A 14532-nucleotide genomic window follows, 5' to 3' on the forward strand; every position below is an offset into this window, starting at 1 on the left:
ACTGTGTAAAATATCAAAAAATAAAAAAAACAACCCACAAGTACCTATTAATAAATCTACCAAAATGTGTGGGGCTTTGAACGTGTGAGTGATTTAAAGTACTGACAAAGCAAATCAAAGTAGATCTATATAAATGGAGAGACTCATCAGCTAGAAGCTTATATGCAGTCTCTCTCTCTCTCTCTCTCTCTCTCTCTCTCTCTATATATATATATATATATATATATATACATATATATGTATATATACATATATGTATATATATTACATATACACACATATATATGTATATATGCATATGTATATATGTATATATACATATATATACGTATATATATGTGTGTGTATATATATATTCTTTTTAAAAATCTCCTATTGCTGGATACAAAGTCATCCTAAAATGTTTGAGTAACAAAAAGTACCTGGAAGAGCCTAAAAGATCGTGAGAAGAAAATGAAGTGGGAGCATAAGTCATAACAGTTTCAACTGTTGTAATTAGAGTCATCAAGACTGCATTGTTGGTAGGTACACATACACACATGGCTCAATGGTTCACACCACGCAGGGAAATGCAGAAATACACAAACGGGGCCACCTGGCTTGTTGAAACAGCAACAGCAAACCCAACAGAAGATAGACAGCCTCTTCAACAAATGGTGCTGCAGTAATTGGGCACTCAGAGACAAAATAAGACAAGGGAGAAGCCAGAGATGGTGGAGAACTGGGGATGACAGGAAGTTAAGTTGGGACCAGCCTGATTTCAGATTAATAAAATTCAGGGAGAAGAGCCTGACTGAGCTAAGCACTTATCAAGTCTCCAGTTTTGATGCATGCAATAGGGGTATGCTTCTCTGCGAATGTGTGAGTCAGCTTTCTGTGACTGTAACAAATACCCAGACCAAGCAGCTTATATAGAAAAAAAGTTAGGGGCTTTAGTGGTATAGGCCTGTCATCCTGAGAGCTGGGGAGGTAGCTCAATGGTAAGATTCCCAACACCACAAAATGAAAGGGGAGAAAAGAGGTTAAAGCTCTATTTTGGCTCATGATTACAAAGGTTTTGTTTGGTCTAGGACTGGTGGTTGCCGTGCTTTTTGGTTGCCTGGTGTGGGAAGCTTCATAGTAGAGCAAAGCCACTCATTTTGAACCAGGATGCTAGGATGGACAGAAAAGCCTGGCTCCCAGTATTCCTTCAAGGGTTTGTGCCAATGACCAAAAGATGTGACACCATGCCCTACCCCTACCTCTTAAAGGTTCCAAGTTGGCATAAAACCTCTAAGAAATGGGCCTTTGGGGGACATTTAAGAGCTAGACTGTCTCAACCAGCTCACACAGTAAGCTTTCAGGAGCCCCTGGGGGCGTAGCCTAGCATGCATAGCTAGCTTGCTGAATTTGCTCTACATGATAAAATCTATAAGGTGGAGAGTGGGTTTGCCAGAATATGGCAAACTCAGGCCAGCTGTGTGTCACCAGGTTGCAGGAGAACCATCTCCCAGACATCCTCACTTGCTGCTCAGGCTAGGCAGTGCTCTGGTCTCCCCAATTTCCCAACTCTTCACTAGCTCATAAAAAGATGGCCATGGTCTCCTCCTTCATAGCTTTCTCTCATATCCCTGAGTGTGTTGATCTTGTTTCCTGTGCTTTTCACTTTCTGTCATCTGAAGACCAGGGTACATCTGCATCCAGGCCTATCAGTAAGGCAGACAGAAGGACTCTGGGGACTGTTCTTGCCTTTTGTCAACTCCTGTGTGTTTGATCCACCATGACACCACCATATAGCCTATCCTGAAGAGAAGTCACCTCTACTACAGAACATATTGCTTAAGGCAGAACCAGCCAAAGAGCCACATGAAACTCCATCCCTACCTCCCACTCCTGCAACACTAAGATTGTGACTGGGTTGGGTTGTTTAAGTAGAGACACATCCCCAAATTGTTTGGAAGCTTAACTTTAATTATGAACAACTTCCTCAGATGGTCAAATAAAAGAACACTAAAATGGACACTACACTGCCTTCCCTACTTTGGGGTTAAAAATGATTAAGGCTTCCTTACCTGAGCTCACAGCTGAGACCTGGAGGGAACTGAACAGGGAACTTGAAGGCTCAGAGGTAGGCATTGCTCCAGTCCATCCCAATTTAAGTCACTTTTCTAATGTAAGGGATGCCCTTAGAAGTCGCAAAGCTGGTATTTTCTCACTAATATTGACAGAAATTCCTTTAAACCGGGAGATCGTACCATCGCCCATCAATTTTACAAGGCAACAACAGGGCTCCCAAGCGGCTAAAGGCTGAGGCTGGAGGCAGACCACTTCATCACAGTGAGAGAACTGGGTTGCTGCTGGGGGAAGCTGTTCTGTACCCACACTGCTCTTCCCCTGTGTTAATAAGCTTTGTTCATCTTCTCTGACACCACAGGCCAACTGGACCCGTTTGCTTCATCTCCCAGCTTATTATGCATCTCTGGCTATGTATGCAGGCCACCAGGTTGTCATAAATTGCAGGCAGCCCCCTTAGTTCTTCTGCTGGGGGTCCCAGCAGGCCTGGGCTCCTGGGAACCAAGGCTCTCCGAACCCATTGGTTTCACAAAATGCACATGAGGCCTGGATACTGGCCTGGGCACAGTGGGGGCCCTCCAAGATGCATGAGCGTTTTGATCATGTTGTGATCAAGGAGTGAATCACATGCCCAGATAATTACACCAGCAGGCAGATTGTGTAATGGAGGGGAAAAACATATAGTTGTGAGAACCCAAGAGGCAAGAAGCCATGTTAATGGAGGGGTCCTTGGACAAGATTTAAGATACAGAGAACTTCTAAGAATGTGGACATTTCAGTTTGGAGTTTGCCATTTCAAAAAAGAGGGGCTTGGGCATGAAGTGAGATGCCGAGGCTGAATAATACACACTCATTCCACATTGTTGAGCAATGTGGTATGATCTGAGAAACCCTACAGACCCTGACAGACTCAAGAGATAGAGCAAACAGGAGATGCGGCTCTAGCTGGCATAAGAGTGTTGCTGTCAGCTGCTTCTGTAAGAGGGAAGACACTACAGATGATGGTATGCGGTCTAGTCAGTGTTCAGATCAGTACCACACATGGTACAAATTCATTATTATCAGGTGTCACGTGTTGTTAAGCCCTTCAACAGTTGGTAATACCACAGGCGTGCAACGTCACTGTAAACAGGAGAGACGCTTCGCTCTGCAGTGTCAGACTGTCTGCATCTCTGAGGGGAAGTTGTCAAATCACTATGATCTTTAGTTTTGTCTTGAGACGAGGTCTCACTCGATACCCAGGCTAGCTTGGCACTTGCTATACAGCTCAGGTGGAATAGAGCTAGCGACCATCCTCCTGTTTCAGCTCCTTCACTTCCACTCTGCTCTCATGGGCTCGTGGGTGGTCTGTTGTAGACTGAAACGTCAGACATGGAGTTTCATTTTTTTTAATGTGTATTTTTAAGTTACTATGAAGCCTGATGATTTTGTTCAGGAATCTATAGAACTGTGAATTTTGACAAACAAAGATTTATGTAATTTAACCATTACTAAAAATAGTCTTCTGCAATGGCTTTATAATTTGTTTCTCGTTTCCAACACCCCCACACACACCCAGAAACCAGTGATATAGTCTCTATGGCTACAGTTTTCTCTTTTTGAAAATGTATAAATGGAAGTCCACAGCCCTAAACTTTTTATATTCATGTCTTTCTCTTGACATGATGACTATGAGATTCAGTCAAGTTGTTGTGACAATCAATGGGTAATTCTTTTTTGTTGCTGAGTCATATTCTAGTGTATGGATCTACAAGTCTTTCTGTTCATCCATTAAAAAATAATATTTGGTCTCTGTAAATATTCCTATGTGGGATGTTATGTGAATATAGGCCTTTAATTCTCTAAGACAGCTTTGCTCAACTCTGGTGCATCTTTGAATCGTAAATGTCTCCCATGTGTTAAAAGCGTAATGCCTACATTGGCAGTGTAAGAGATGAGATGCTTTGAGAGATTTGGGATTATTATGAGCATGTCCTGGAAAGGGTAGGTGTGACCCCAGTCTCTTTCTTTCTTTTTAATGTCTCAGCATATTTCGCTATATCCCCACCAGAGGCCCAAGAGTAATATCTCTGGACTCAAGAGTTCAGAACTGTGAGCTCCAATTAACTTTATGTCTCTTTGAGTTGGTAAAATCAGGTATGTTACAGTAGCAGAGAGCTGTTATATTCACATGTGCATAGATACTCGGCCCATGCAGCCTTAGTGCTTGGCTTGGGACGTGTCCCTGCCAACTGCAGGGAGTCTCAGTCATCCCCGGCTTCTATCAATAGATGCTAATAGAATTCCTCAGTTTCAATGACCAAAATGGCTACATACATTGCCAAGTGCAAAACCCATTCGTGATTGAGGACCGCTCCTCCAAGGTAAGTGCACTGGAGTGACCTGAGAGTTGTAAGAGAAAGAAATCCTCTCATCCCCAAGTTGCTTTTGGTCATGGCCTTTAGCACAAGAATAGAAACTCTAATAATGAAGACAGCAGGGTTCCCTGCTCTTGCATTTTCCAGAAGACATTATATACACTTGGTGTTATTCTTTATTAGATATAGGTGTGACTCACCAACAAGACCATCATGCTTCATGGCTGCTTCCCAAAAACTTTAAAGGGATCGGTTCAACTTCTTTAATCTTTGTACGACTATTCTAGTCAAGTCTTCTTATGTAATTCTCGGTAACATACAATATTCTGTAAGCTGCTCTATTTTAAGGTGGGAGATTTGCATGAGTGAAGGCCATGGTTTTCCATTTTTCCTTTTGGTTTCTGTGAGGCTGTGTAGCTTTCTGCTACGTCATATATGATCTTAATAATTGGTATGTCTATTTTCATGTTCTTAAGTCCATAAAGATTGTGTTAATTATGTTGATCACGATTTTAAATAACAAATGTTGATTTTCACTTATCTCAATTGCTTTTCCATTTTCATTTTTACTGTTGATATATATATATATATATATATATATATATATATATATATATATCCTGTATATATCCTGTATAGCTCCTGTATAGCTCCTGTATATATCCTGTATTTTTCTTTTGTTGGGTTGCTTTGAATTTATTTTACTCTTGGTTTTCTAAGGTTCTTGAGGCAGATGCTTCCCTGTGATTTTTCCTCTTTAAGCTAAAAATCTGGTATGAATTCACCTCTGAGAACTGCTTTCTCTATAACACACAAGGATTTCCATAGTTTGTCTTAACTTTCTTCATTGCCCTTGAGATTTATTTATCTATTTATTTATCTATTTATAAATTATTAAGAAGGATGCCATCTCTAAGTGTCAAAAGATGTCTTGGTTTCTCTTGTTGCTGTTATTGGTTACTTGGTCAGCTCTATAGTAATTACAGGATATACAATGTTTTTAATATCAGGAAAATCAGACAGTAGAGCAAAGAAAACATTTGGAAATAGAGAAAATTATATTACAATAAAGGAGTGATAAAAGAAGACAATCATGTGAATTCGCTCACAGACATTTAAAAATACAGGATGCAGAAGTGGAGGATACCTCAGTGGGTAAGCAAGCTTGCTCTGCAAACAGGAGGAACTTAGTTGAAACCAACACACACATAAAAAGATGGGTCTGGCTATAGGAGCCTGACATCTTAGCATTGGCAGGACAGAGACAGGCAGATCATGAGAGCTCACTTGCTATCCTGCCTAAAATAGCAAGCTTCTTCCAATTCAGTGAGACCCTGCCCTGAGGCAGTAAGGCCAAGATTGATAGAGAAAACACTCAATGTCCCCTCTGGTTTCCACATCTGTACATATGCATGCTGTACAATCAGGTGGAGCACACACACAAATACACATGTACTACACACACACACCGCCACCAATAACAAGAGCAACATATAGAAACAAATATAAATGTACATAATACATTTCTATTATATGTATTATAATATTTACCACATGGCACACATATTATATACATATGTAATGCAAAGCCCAAGCAGAACTAAAATGGTATGTTTTTTGTTGTTGTTGTTGTTGTTGTTTTTGTTTTGTTTTGTTTTGTTTTTTTTTTTTTGTTGTTGTTGTTGTTGTTTTTTTTTTTTTTGGTTTTTTGAGACAGGGTTTCTCTGTGTAGTCCTGGCTGTCCTGGAACTCACTCTGTAGACCAGGCTGGCCTCGAACTCAGAAATCCACCTGCCTTTGCCTCCCAAGTGCTGGGATTAAAGGCGTGCGCCACCACCGCCTGGTGGTATGCAATTTTTAATTGTTAAAATTGTTATTATGAGCCAGAGTATGGTCTGTCTTGGTGACTGGTTCATATGCCCTTGTGCCGCTAGGGGATGGAACATTATGTCTGTGAGACACAACTGGCTAAAAGGTGGTTGAGTTCTGTGTTCTTGCTGATATTCTGTTTGTCAGTAGTCTCTCGCCTGACATTTGCATCTCTAAACTTCTCATTATTAGAAGACTAATGTTGACACCTCCAATTATACCTGTAGTCTGTCCTCTTGTCCCTTAGTTATATCTGAAGATGTTGTCTTGAATGCCTGTTGTTTCTGTCCCCCATGTTCAGATGCATATCTGCCTACTGCGTCTTCAGTCCTCCCTCCTCATTGTGTGACTCCTTCTGCACTCCTGGACATTTTCTTTGCTCTCAAGTCTAATTTGGATGATTTGACAGAGCTACTAAAGATTTCTTTGGATTCATTTTTGCATGGGGTATCCCAGTCCATCACCATGGTTTTAGTTTACTTCTGTCATATCTGAAGTGACTTTTTTTTTTAAATCCAAATTAGAGTCTTCATTTTGAGAGAGCTGGAGAGATGGATGGAGGGTTAAGCATGTGTACCACTATTGCAGAGGACCCCAGTCCAGTTCCCAGCATCCATAATAGATTGTTCACAACCACCTATAACCTTAGCTCTTCTGGTGGCCTCCTCAGGCACTGTACTGTGTGTATCATACACGCAGACAGAGAGACAGACAGACACACACACACACACACACGATTTAATTATTTTTAAACTTTAAAAAATCATTTTGAATGCCCCTGCTTTGGTTAGTGTGTTTAGACAAATTATATTTACTGATGTTTATGTCCATACGTCTTATTGATATCTATGTCCACCACTTTATTCTGCTTCTATTTGTTTCTTGCGCTAGCTGTTCCTTTTTTTCCCTTTACATAGTGTACAAACCTGCGATGGCCGTTCTAGTCAGACTGTCTACTTACCTGCCACTCACTGGCCATGCTAGTTCCTGTATCCTCCTCTGTCCTCAGGCTCAGTTGTCAGTCTTTTTGGTGCTTAGCATTATTGGTTCATACACGTACAGCTGTGGCTGAGCTCAGACGTTCACAGTTTTGTGGGTTTGTTTCCCCAAGCCCATCCTATCTACGTCCTTCCTGTAACTGTCTGCTTGCCTGGGGCTCCCCTTCCAGCTAGAAAACCACGGCTTAGTTAACCTGCTTCTGTGCACCTGCCATGAGGGACCCGCATGAAGGCTAAAGGGGAAAAGGTTCAGCTTACCACCAGTTCAGCCGCATGTGCTTTGAAGTCTGGTCTTCCCCAATCTGGTTGCCACCATTTATTTTTCAGAATTTTCAAGTTGTCTCTCTCTTCATACCTTCCAGGAAATGAGGAAAATCACCTACTCCACTCTCTTAGTTTCTATCCTGTTGCTGTGACAGAACACTCTGACCAAAGTGACTTAAGAGAAAAAAGACTTATTCTGGCTTACAGCTCAAGATTATGGTCTGCTCCATTCTGGCCAGGATATCAAGGCTGCAGGAGCTTGAAGCAGCTGGTCAAATTATATCCACAGCCAAGAAGCAGACAGCAATAGGTTACACGTGTTACTGCTCAGCTTCCTTTTGCTACATACATAATCCAGGTGCCAGCCAGGGAATGGTACCACCCACAGTGGACAGGTCTTCCTACATCTCTTGGCACAATCAAAATAATCCCCTCCCCACGCCTGACCAGATACTTGTCTCCCAGGTGACTCTAGATTCTGCAAAGTCAACAACTAACATTGACCATTATGGTCATCCTACTCCAAACTAGAACCCATACATTTTTAGAAAAAGTTACCTCATTTCTTTCATTAAGCTCTAAAGAGTAAAGGTTTGTTACTTGGCATGTTGTACCAGGTGATTGAATAAAAATCCATAGTGATTTCAAAGGGCTTGAGGTGAGGTACATCATGGAGACAGCTTTAAAAGAACAAATTTGTAAGAATTTACTTAAGGATACTTAGTTATGTCTTCATGGGTTGATTAAAAGCTGTTCATAGTAGGAAGGGTGTCGGTGTAAGTATTAAATGATCAAATATTTTTATAAACCAAATGCATATGACACTTTTCCAATTCATTTATTTAAAAATATTACGTGACTGTATGAGAGTACATTGTATTTTACTTTGCATATAAAAGCACAGATTCCAAACTCAAGGCATAATGAAGCTGCAGGGACCAATGAGATGAGATGACATCTGGATACCTTTCCTCCTTTCTGGCATCTTAAAAAGGGAATGACTGTCTAGAAGCCATCAGGTTCAAGAAAAAACAAAAAACTAAGCTTGTAGGAAAAAGAGGTGGCTTAGCAGCTAAGAGCACTTGCTGCTTTTCCAGAGAACCTGAGTCTGACTTCCAGCACGCATAGCAGGTACTTAGAACCACCTGTAACTTACAGTTCTAAAGGATCTGACACCCTCTTCTACTTTCTATGAGCAACCTCACACAATGTGACAGACACATACAATACACACTCAAATACACACATGTACATGCACACATACACATAAAATAAATATTTTTTTAAAAGCCCATATGTTTATGTAGTCAGAGGAAAGTTAAGGCTGATTACATTAAAAACAAAAAAGGCCAGGTAGTCACACTTGAGAGGCAGAAGCGGGCAGATTTATATGAATTTGAGGCCAGCCTGGTCTGTGTAAATGAGTTCCAGGCTAGCCAGGGCTACATAATGACAGCCTGCTTCAAATAGAAAATAGATTTATGAAAAGACAAAAAGGGGATGGAGAGATGACTCAGTGGTTAAGAGTGCTTACGATGTAAACATGAGGGTCCTGGTTGAAGTCCCTATGTGAAAAGCCACTAGGAGGTGGACAGACAGATCACTTGGGCCTGCTGGCCACCAGCCTCACTCCAGGTTCAGTGAGAAACTCGGTGCTGAGAGAATGATGTAGAGAGGGATAGAGCAGAAACCCTCTTTCCCCCACCCCCCGGTCAGCATCTATATGTACATGCATGGACACATATACCACACAGACACACTCACACCATATACACATATATGCATACCACATACCATGCACAAACACATGCACACCACACACATACACACACAGCACATACAATACACACACACACACACACACACCACATACAACACACATACACCACAGAGAAGAACAGAATGCCTAGAAATATGAAAGCCTCTGTGTTGTTACTGTCTGGTATTTAGAAGTTGTCACAGACTCCTGATTTGTTTTTCAGGCAGCAGAAGTTACATGGTCACTGGAGACCGTCCTTGGCAGTCCCTTTGTTGGACCCTAGACTAAAACCAAGCAGGAAATCCCTGTACCTCCTAGAGCTCCTCTGAGCTCATTTATAACCTCAGTCCCCAAGAAGAAGAGCTTAATATTAATGACTTTCAGCACTGAGAGTCCCTGAAGAGCTGGACACAGAAGGGACTAAGTCTGGGCCCTTGGTACCTCTACCTAAATGTGATTCTGGTAACCACAGAGAGCCAGCACCTATCCTGTTTACAGGGACAAGCCAAGATGGCAGCCTCTGCAAAGTCTAAGCTGTATTCCTGAAACAGGCAGTCTGAAAGCCAGTTTACAGAGTGTCGGCAGGAAGGTAACCCAAGAGCCTAAAGAAAAGAGCAGCCAGCCAGTGAGTGCCCTGCGAGTCTGATGTAGCTGGCAGTGAGGAACTAAGCCTGCATTGTGTAGGCAGATGCTGGCTTGCCAGTAGCTTTCTACAATCCAGTGGACTTGGACTTGGATTGATAGGACTGCATGAGAGGCTGATGTTAAAGCCAGGACTTGTGATGAGTATCTTTTCTCTCCAGTTCTCCTCTCTTCTCTACCCTGGATATCCCTGGGAAGTTGGCTCACTTAGCATGCATGGATACAATCTATTTTAGTTTCTTCCCTGTTGCTGTAACAAAACACTCCAAATAGATACCTTATGAAGAATAGAAATATATTTGGCTCACAGCTGTGCGGGGAGGCTGGAAAGCTCCAGGAGCATGGTGCTCCCATCTGCTCCACATCCGGTGAGGGACTGGCTTCTTGCTGCATCCTAACATCACAGGACGAGGATTCTAGTTCTGTTCTCTCTTCCTATAAAAGTTGTCAAGTTGGTCTCATCCTTGGGACCTCATTTAACCCCCATTTCCTTTCAGAGGCTCCACTTCCAAGTGCCATTAACTTGAGGACTGTGTTTCCAGCAGAGGGACTTGAGGGAAACATGTTCAAATCATGGAAGATCCTTGCCTTCTCAACTCTGTTTGGTTCAGACTCTAGGGGGAAAGTACACTGATAGAATTTCCCTGTCTCCTTCTGACCTCCCTGAGGGGCACCTTGGGTGAGGTCCATGATTCTCCCTACAGTACCCATTTGCACTGTTCTTTCGGACTGTGGCAGCTACCCTTCATATTCATCTTCCTATCTGAGTCTCCCAGCCAGAGTATCTAGCTGTAAGGAACTCCACTATCCCTCGTGCTTTTCCTACACCTTGCCCACATATATGCTGTGTATATACACATGTATGTGCACCCATTTATGAAGATACACTCACCCATGCATGTGCCTATAGGAGAGCAGAGGTTGAGAATGGGTATCTTCTTTGATTGCTCTCCTTACGTTTTGACACAATGTCTTTCACTGAACCCGGAGTTTAGTGGTTGGCTAGATTGGTGGGCCAGTGAATCCCCGGTCTCCACTTCCCAGCTCTGGGATTGCAGGCATTATCTACCAAACCCAGCTTTTACTCTTTTAAGTGGATGATGGGGATCCAAACTGAGCTCTTACGTGTGAAAGGCAAGCACCCTTCACTAAGCTGTCTTCTCACCTAAAGCCATCTTCACAGAAGCCATTATCTTTGAGATACGAAGGTGAGGTGTGTTTGTGGATGGAGTGGTAGGCCTGGGCTTTGTGCCACAGTACCACAGAGGGGACTTGAGTGGGCATGGAGATGAAATGAGAAGGCCAGAGGTCTAATTGCTGAAGCTCAGTGTAGCCGCGAAGGCTCTTGCATAGTGTGCCCCCACAATTTGGAATTATGGGACAGTAAATGGTGAAGGAATGAGCAGTTAAATGAAAAGCCACTCTGCCTCTGGAAAATGAGTTTATTTTTGCTTGGTGGCTGCCTGTGATGTCACCAGGGGTGCTTGCTTTCAGAAATGTAACAGAGAAAACATACTGAGGCAAGATGTAAATGAGGAGTTCTATTTTTGTGAAAGTTTAATCAAGTGCTACTCAATGGAAAAAGAGCAAGATGGCATTGCAGAGTATTTTTCATGAATGAGAAGGGAAGCAAACAGAACTGCACGTGTCTTTCAAAATCTATTCTAAGTCACCCGGGTGAGGAGGACATGGGGAAGTTATATGTGAACCAAGGTTGATTGATGTTAAGATTTCTTGAATGGAATTGACACCAGGGACCCCCTTTTATTGTCTATTCTACTTTTAAATTTGCTTTCAAGGCTCATCAGAAAGTTAAAACAATAAAACATATACTTTGTATCCAAAACATGGCCATTTTAATCAAGGACTTTCTGGTTTTTGGAAATGGGATATGATGTCAACTCTGACTCGTTACAGTCTCCATTTTTCTAACGTTTGCTTGTTTCTTGTCTTTCACTCTCCAGTTTTGTCTGTTGTATGGAACGAAGCTGGTGTTCCAGGAGCGGGGCTGGTACTTAGAACATAAATACCTGACTCCCAAGGCCAGCATGCGGATCAGGGCTCAGGTAAGAGGCTTGGTGCAGAGGAGGTTCTCTGTCAGCAGCCTTCGGCTCTTTGCTTTCATAGACAATGCCCCTGCCACTCTGTTGACAGTTTCTGAGCACTGACTTTAGCCCTCTAGGACTTTGTGTGCATCAGATTTTGTGTGCATTTCAGACTATGATGATTCTATTAAGTAACAAAGACTAACTCACTGTACATGAACTTCCTGACATCAAAAGTAGAGACAGGAACATGTGTTTCCCTTGTTTTCATGGGGTTCAGTATTAATATTTTTTCCTACTCTTTCCAAAGCATATTAATTTGTCCTTCATATTCAGGAGAAAATCCTGTGGTATTTTTATGTCAGTATCGACAGTGGAAGTGAAAAGCTACTTACTGCCTAAAGGTAAAGTGGGGCCATTAACCCATCCCAGATCGCTGCTCTAGGGATAGCGACTGCAGGCAGCAGGTTGCAGACAGCAGCAGTAGTGAAGCCTGTTCCAGACATACCTCCTCTGCAGAGGCACAAAGAGACCCAAGACTCAGCAGTCTTCAGAGGGGCTCATTACAGCGAGAGTCCCAATACAGATTTGTAAAAACACAGACTGTGTGGTTAATATGCCCAGTGACACTCAATAAGAGACAGTCCTTTGTCAGCAGTTATCAATTATAAGTAGCTTCTTCCTTAAGGGTGGGGCTGCTTCCCCTTCTCAGTGCTAGGATCCCGCTGGCTTGGATCTGTGTGTTCTTGTGCTTGGTACCATGGTCTCTGTGAGTCCATATGTGCATCAGTCCTGTTGTGTCTGGAAGAGGATGTTCTTTAGTCATCCACCTCCTCTGACTCTTAGAATCGTTCTACCTCTTCTTCCATACAGATCCCTGAGCCTCAAGGGGAACTTGATAAAGATATCTCATATAGGACAGAGTGTTCCAAAGTCTCTCCTTTGTTACACATTGTCTGGTTCTGGGTCTCTGTGTTAATTTCCATCTACTGCAAGAAGACGCTTCTATGATGGATCTCCTAAGGAAGGAGAAAGAGTATCGTGTTTATGGGAAACTAAAACAGGAGGATTATTTGGGGAATTTTGGAAGGGACAAATAATACTATGTGTCATTTGAAACCCACATGGAAACCTACTGCTATAGAGGTTTCCCGGAATATATACAATTAGGAAAGGAATCCAAACGGAGTCTCCATATATTGAGGAGGACAATGCCCCACCTAGACTTCTTATGCCACCAAGTAAAATCTTGTGCCAGGAATGGGCTGTATCTTGTTGAGTTATTGACTAAAAGGGTCCCATGCAACCCCAAACAACACAGGCTATTGCCAAGGCGTTATAGACTATGCTTCACATTTTGATGGTAGGGTCCTACTGCTGAAGACAACACATGTCACTCATTTTTATCTTGTATGTATAAGTGCCTGAATACATGTTTTGCACATGTAGTACAATGCCCTTGGTGGTCATAAAATGGCATTGGATCCCTTGGGACTGGAGTTCCAGACAATTCTGAACCACTTTTGTGAGTTCTGGGAATTGAACACACATCCTCTGGAAGAAAAGCCAGTAGGGTAACAGTCAAACCAGCCCCTCTGGCACATAAACTTTGAGGGCATGAGTGGCCCTAAGAGAAGCAATGAATAGGTGGCAGCTGTCTTCAATGGGGACATTTCTCAAAGACAGCACTTGCTTGGAACTTAATTTAAAAAATATTACACTCAGAAGAGAGGCTAGGCGTATGAAGAGCTAGAGAACAGAGACACTACTCAATTATGTCTTCTAGAAAAGACAGGAAACCTGCACTCAACATGGTCAACTGAACAAGACTTACATAAAGACAACAGTTGGCATGTCAGCATGGATGGGGGAAGTCTCATAAGGCCCCACCCCTAGATGCTGAGCTCTAGCCAATCAATGGCTGCGATGAGAGGGCAAATCTGGTTTCTTCAGGGACAAGCTCATGGTCAGTTATCTTTAGATAATCAAGCTACCACCCCTAAACATATGTACATAGAAACAACTCTAAGTTGACTCAGTAGGTTTTTGACATATACATGAGTGTATGCATGCATGTATGTAACAATAATAATTTAAAAAGAGGTCATGAGTTTGAGAGGGAGTGCAGGGACATGGGAGGAGTTGGAGCAGGAGAGAGAGGGTAGAATGATGTGAATGCAGGATCCACAGAGTTCTCTAGAATTACTTTCAATTAAGTGTTATATAAGAGAATATTTGAATCTATGGCACCAGTAATGTTGAATTAGAAAAAACATGTAGCAGAGACAGGCCAAGTGAAGACAACTTTTATGTAGGACACGAAAGTGCTTTTGTATTCTTGGAGTGCAACGTGATTTCCATACTTGTCAACCATGGTACCCTCACAGCATCTTGGGAGATGGGCAGGAAGGAGCCAGCCTCCTCAGAACTCCCTTTCTCTGGAAGGGCAAATGGGGTTACTCAAAGGCCTCCTTGTTGAATTCTAGGCTGCCAACTTGGAGCATGCAAGTGTTCTCAAAAGGGAGAGAATAAGGAAGCTGGTGCAC

General features: G+C 42.4%; 1 protein-coding gene across 3 annotated transcripts in view; it reads left to right on the forward strand.

Moving 5' to 3' along the window:
• Acoxl (acyl-CoA oxidase like) overlaps window positions 1–14532 on the forward strand; it is a 281145-nt gene that overhangs the window by 248534 nt on the left and 18079 nt on the right. For all 3 annotated transcript variants that reach the window (XM_076929722.1, XM_076929723.1, XM_034495836.2), the window contains one exon: window positions 11906–12007. In XM_076929722.1, the coding sequence (XP_076785837.1) occupies window positions 11906–12007 (102 nt within the window). The remainder of the gene's footprint in view (window positions 1–11905; window positions 12008–14532) is intronic.

The sequence above is a fragment of the Arvicanthis niloticus genome, chromosome 2, assembly GCF_011762505.2.
Source record: "Arvicanthis niloticus isolate mArvNil1 chromosome 2, mArvNil1.pat.X, whole genome shotgun sequence".
Lineage (NCBI taxonomy): Eukaryota > Metazoa > Chordata > Mammalia > Rodentia > Muridae > Arvicanthis > Arvicanthis niloticus.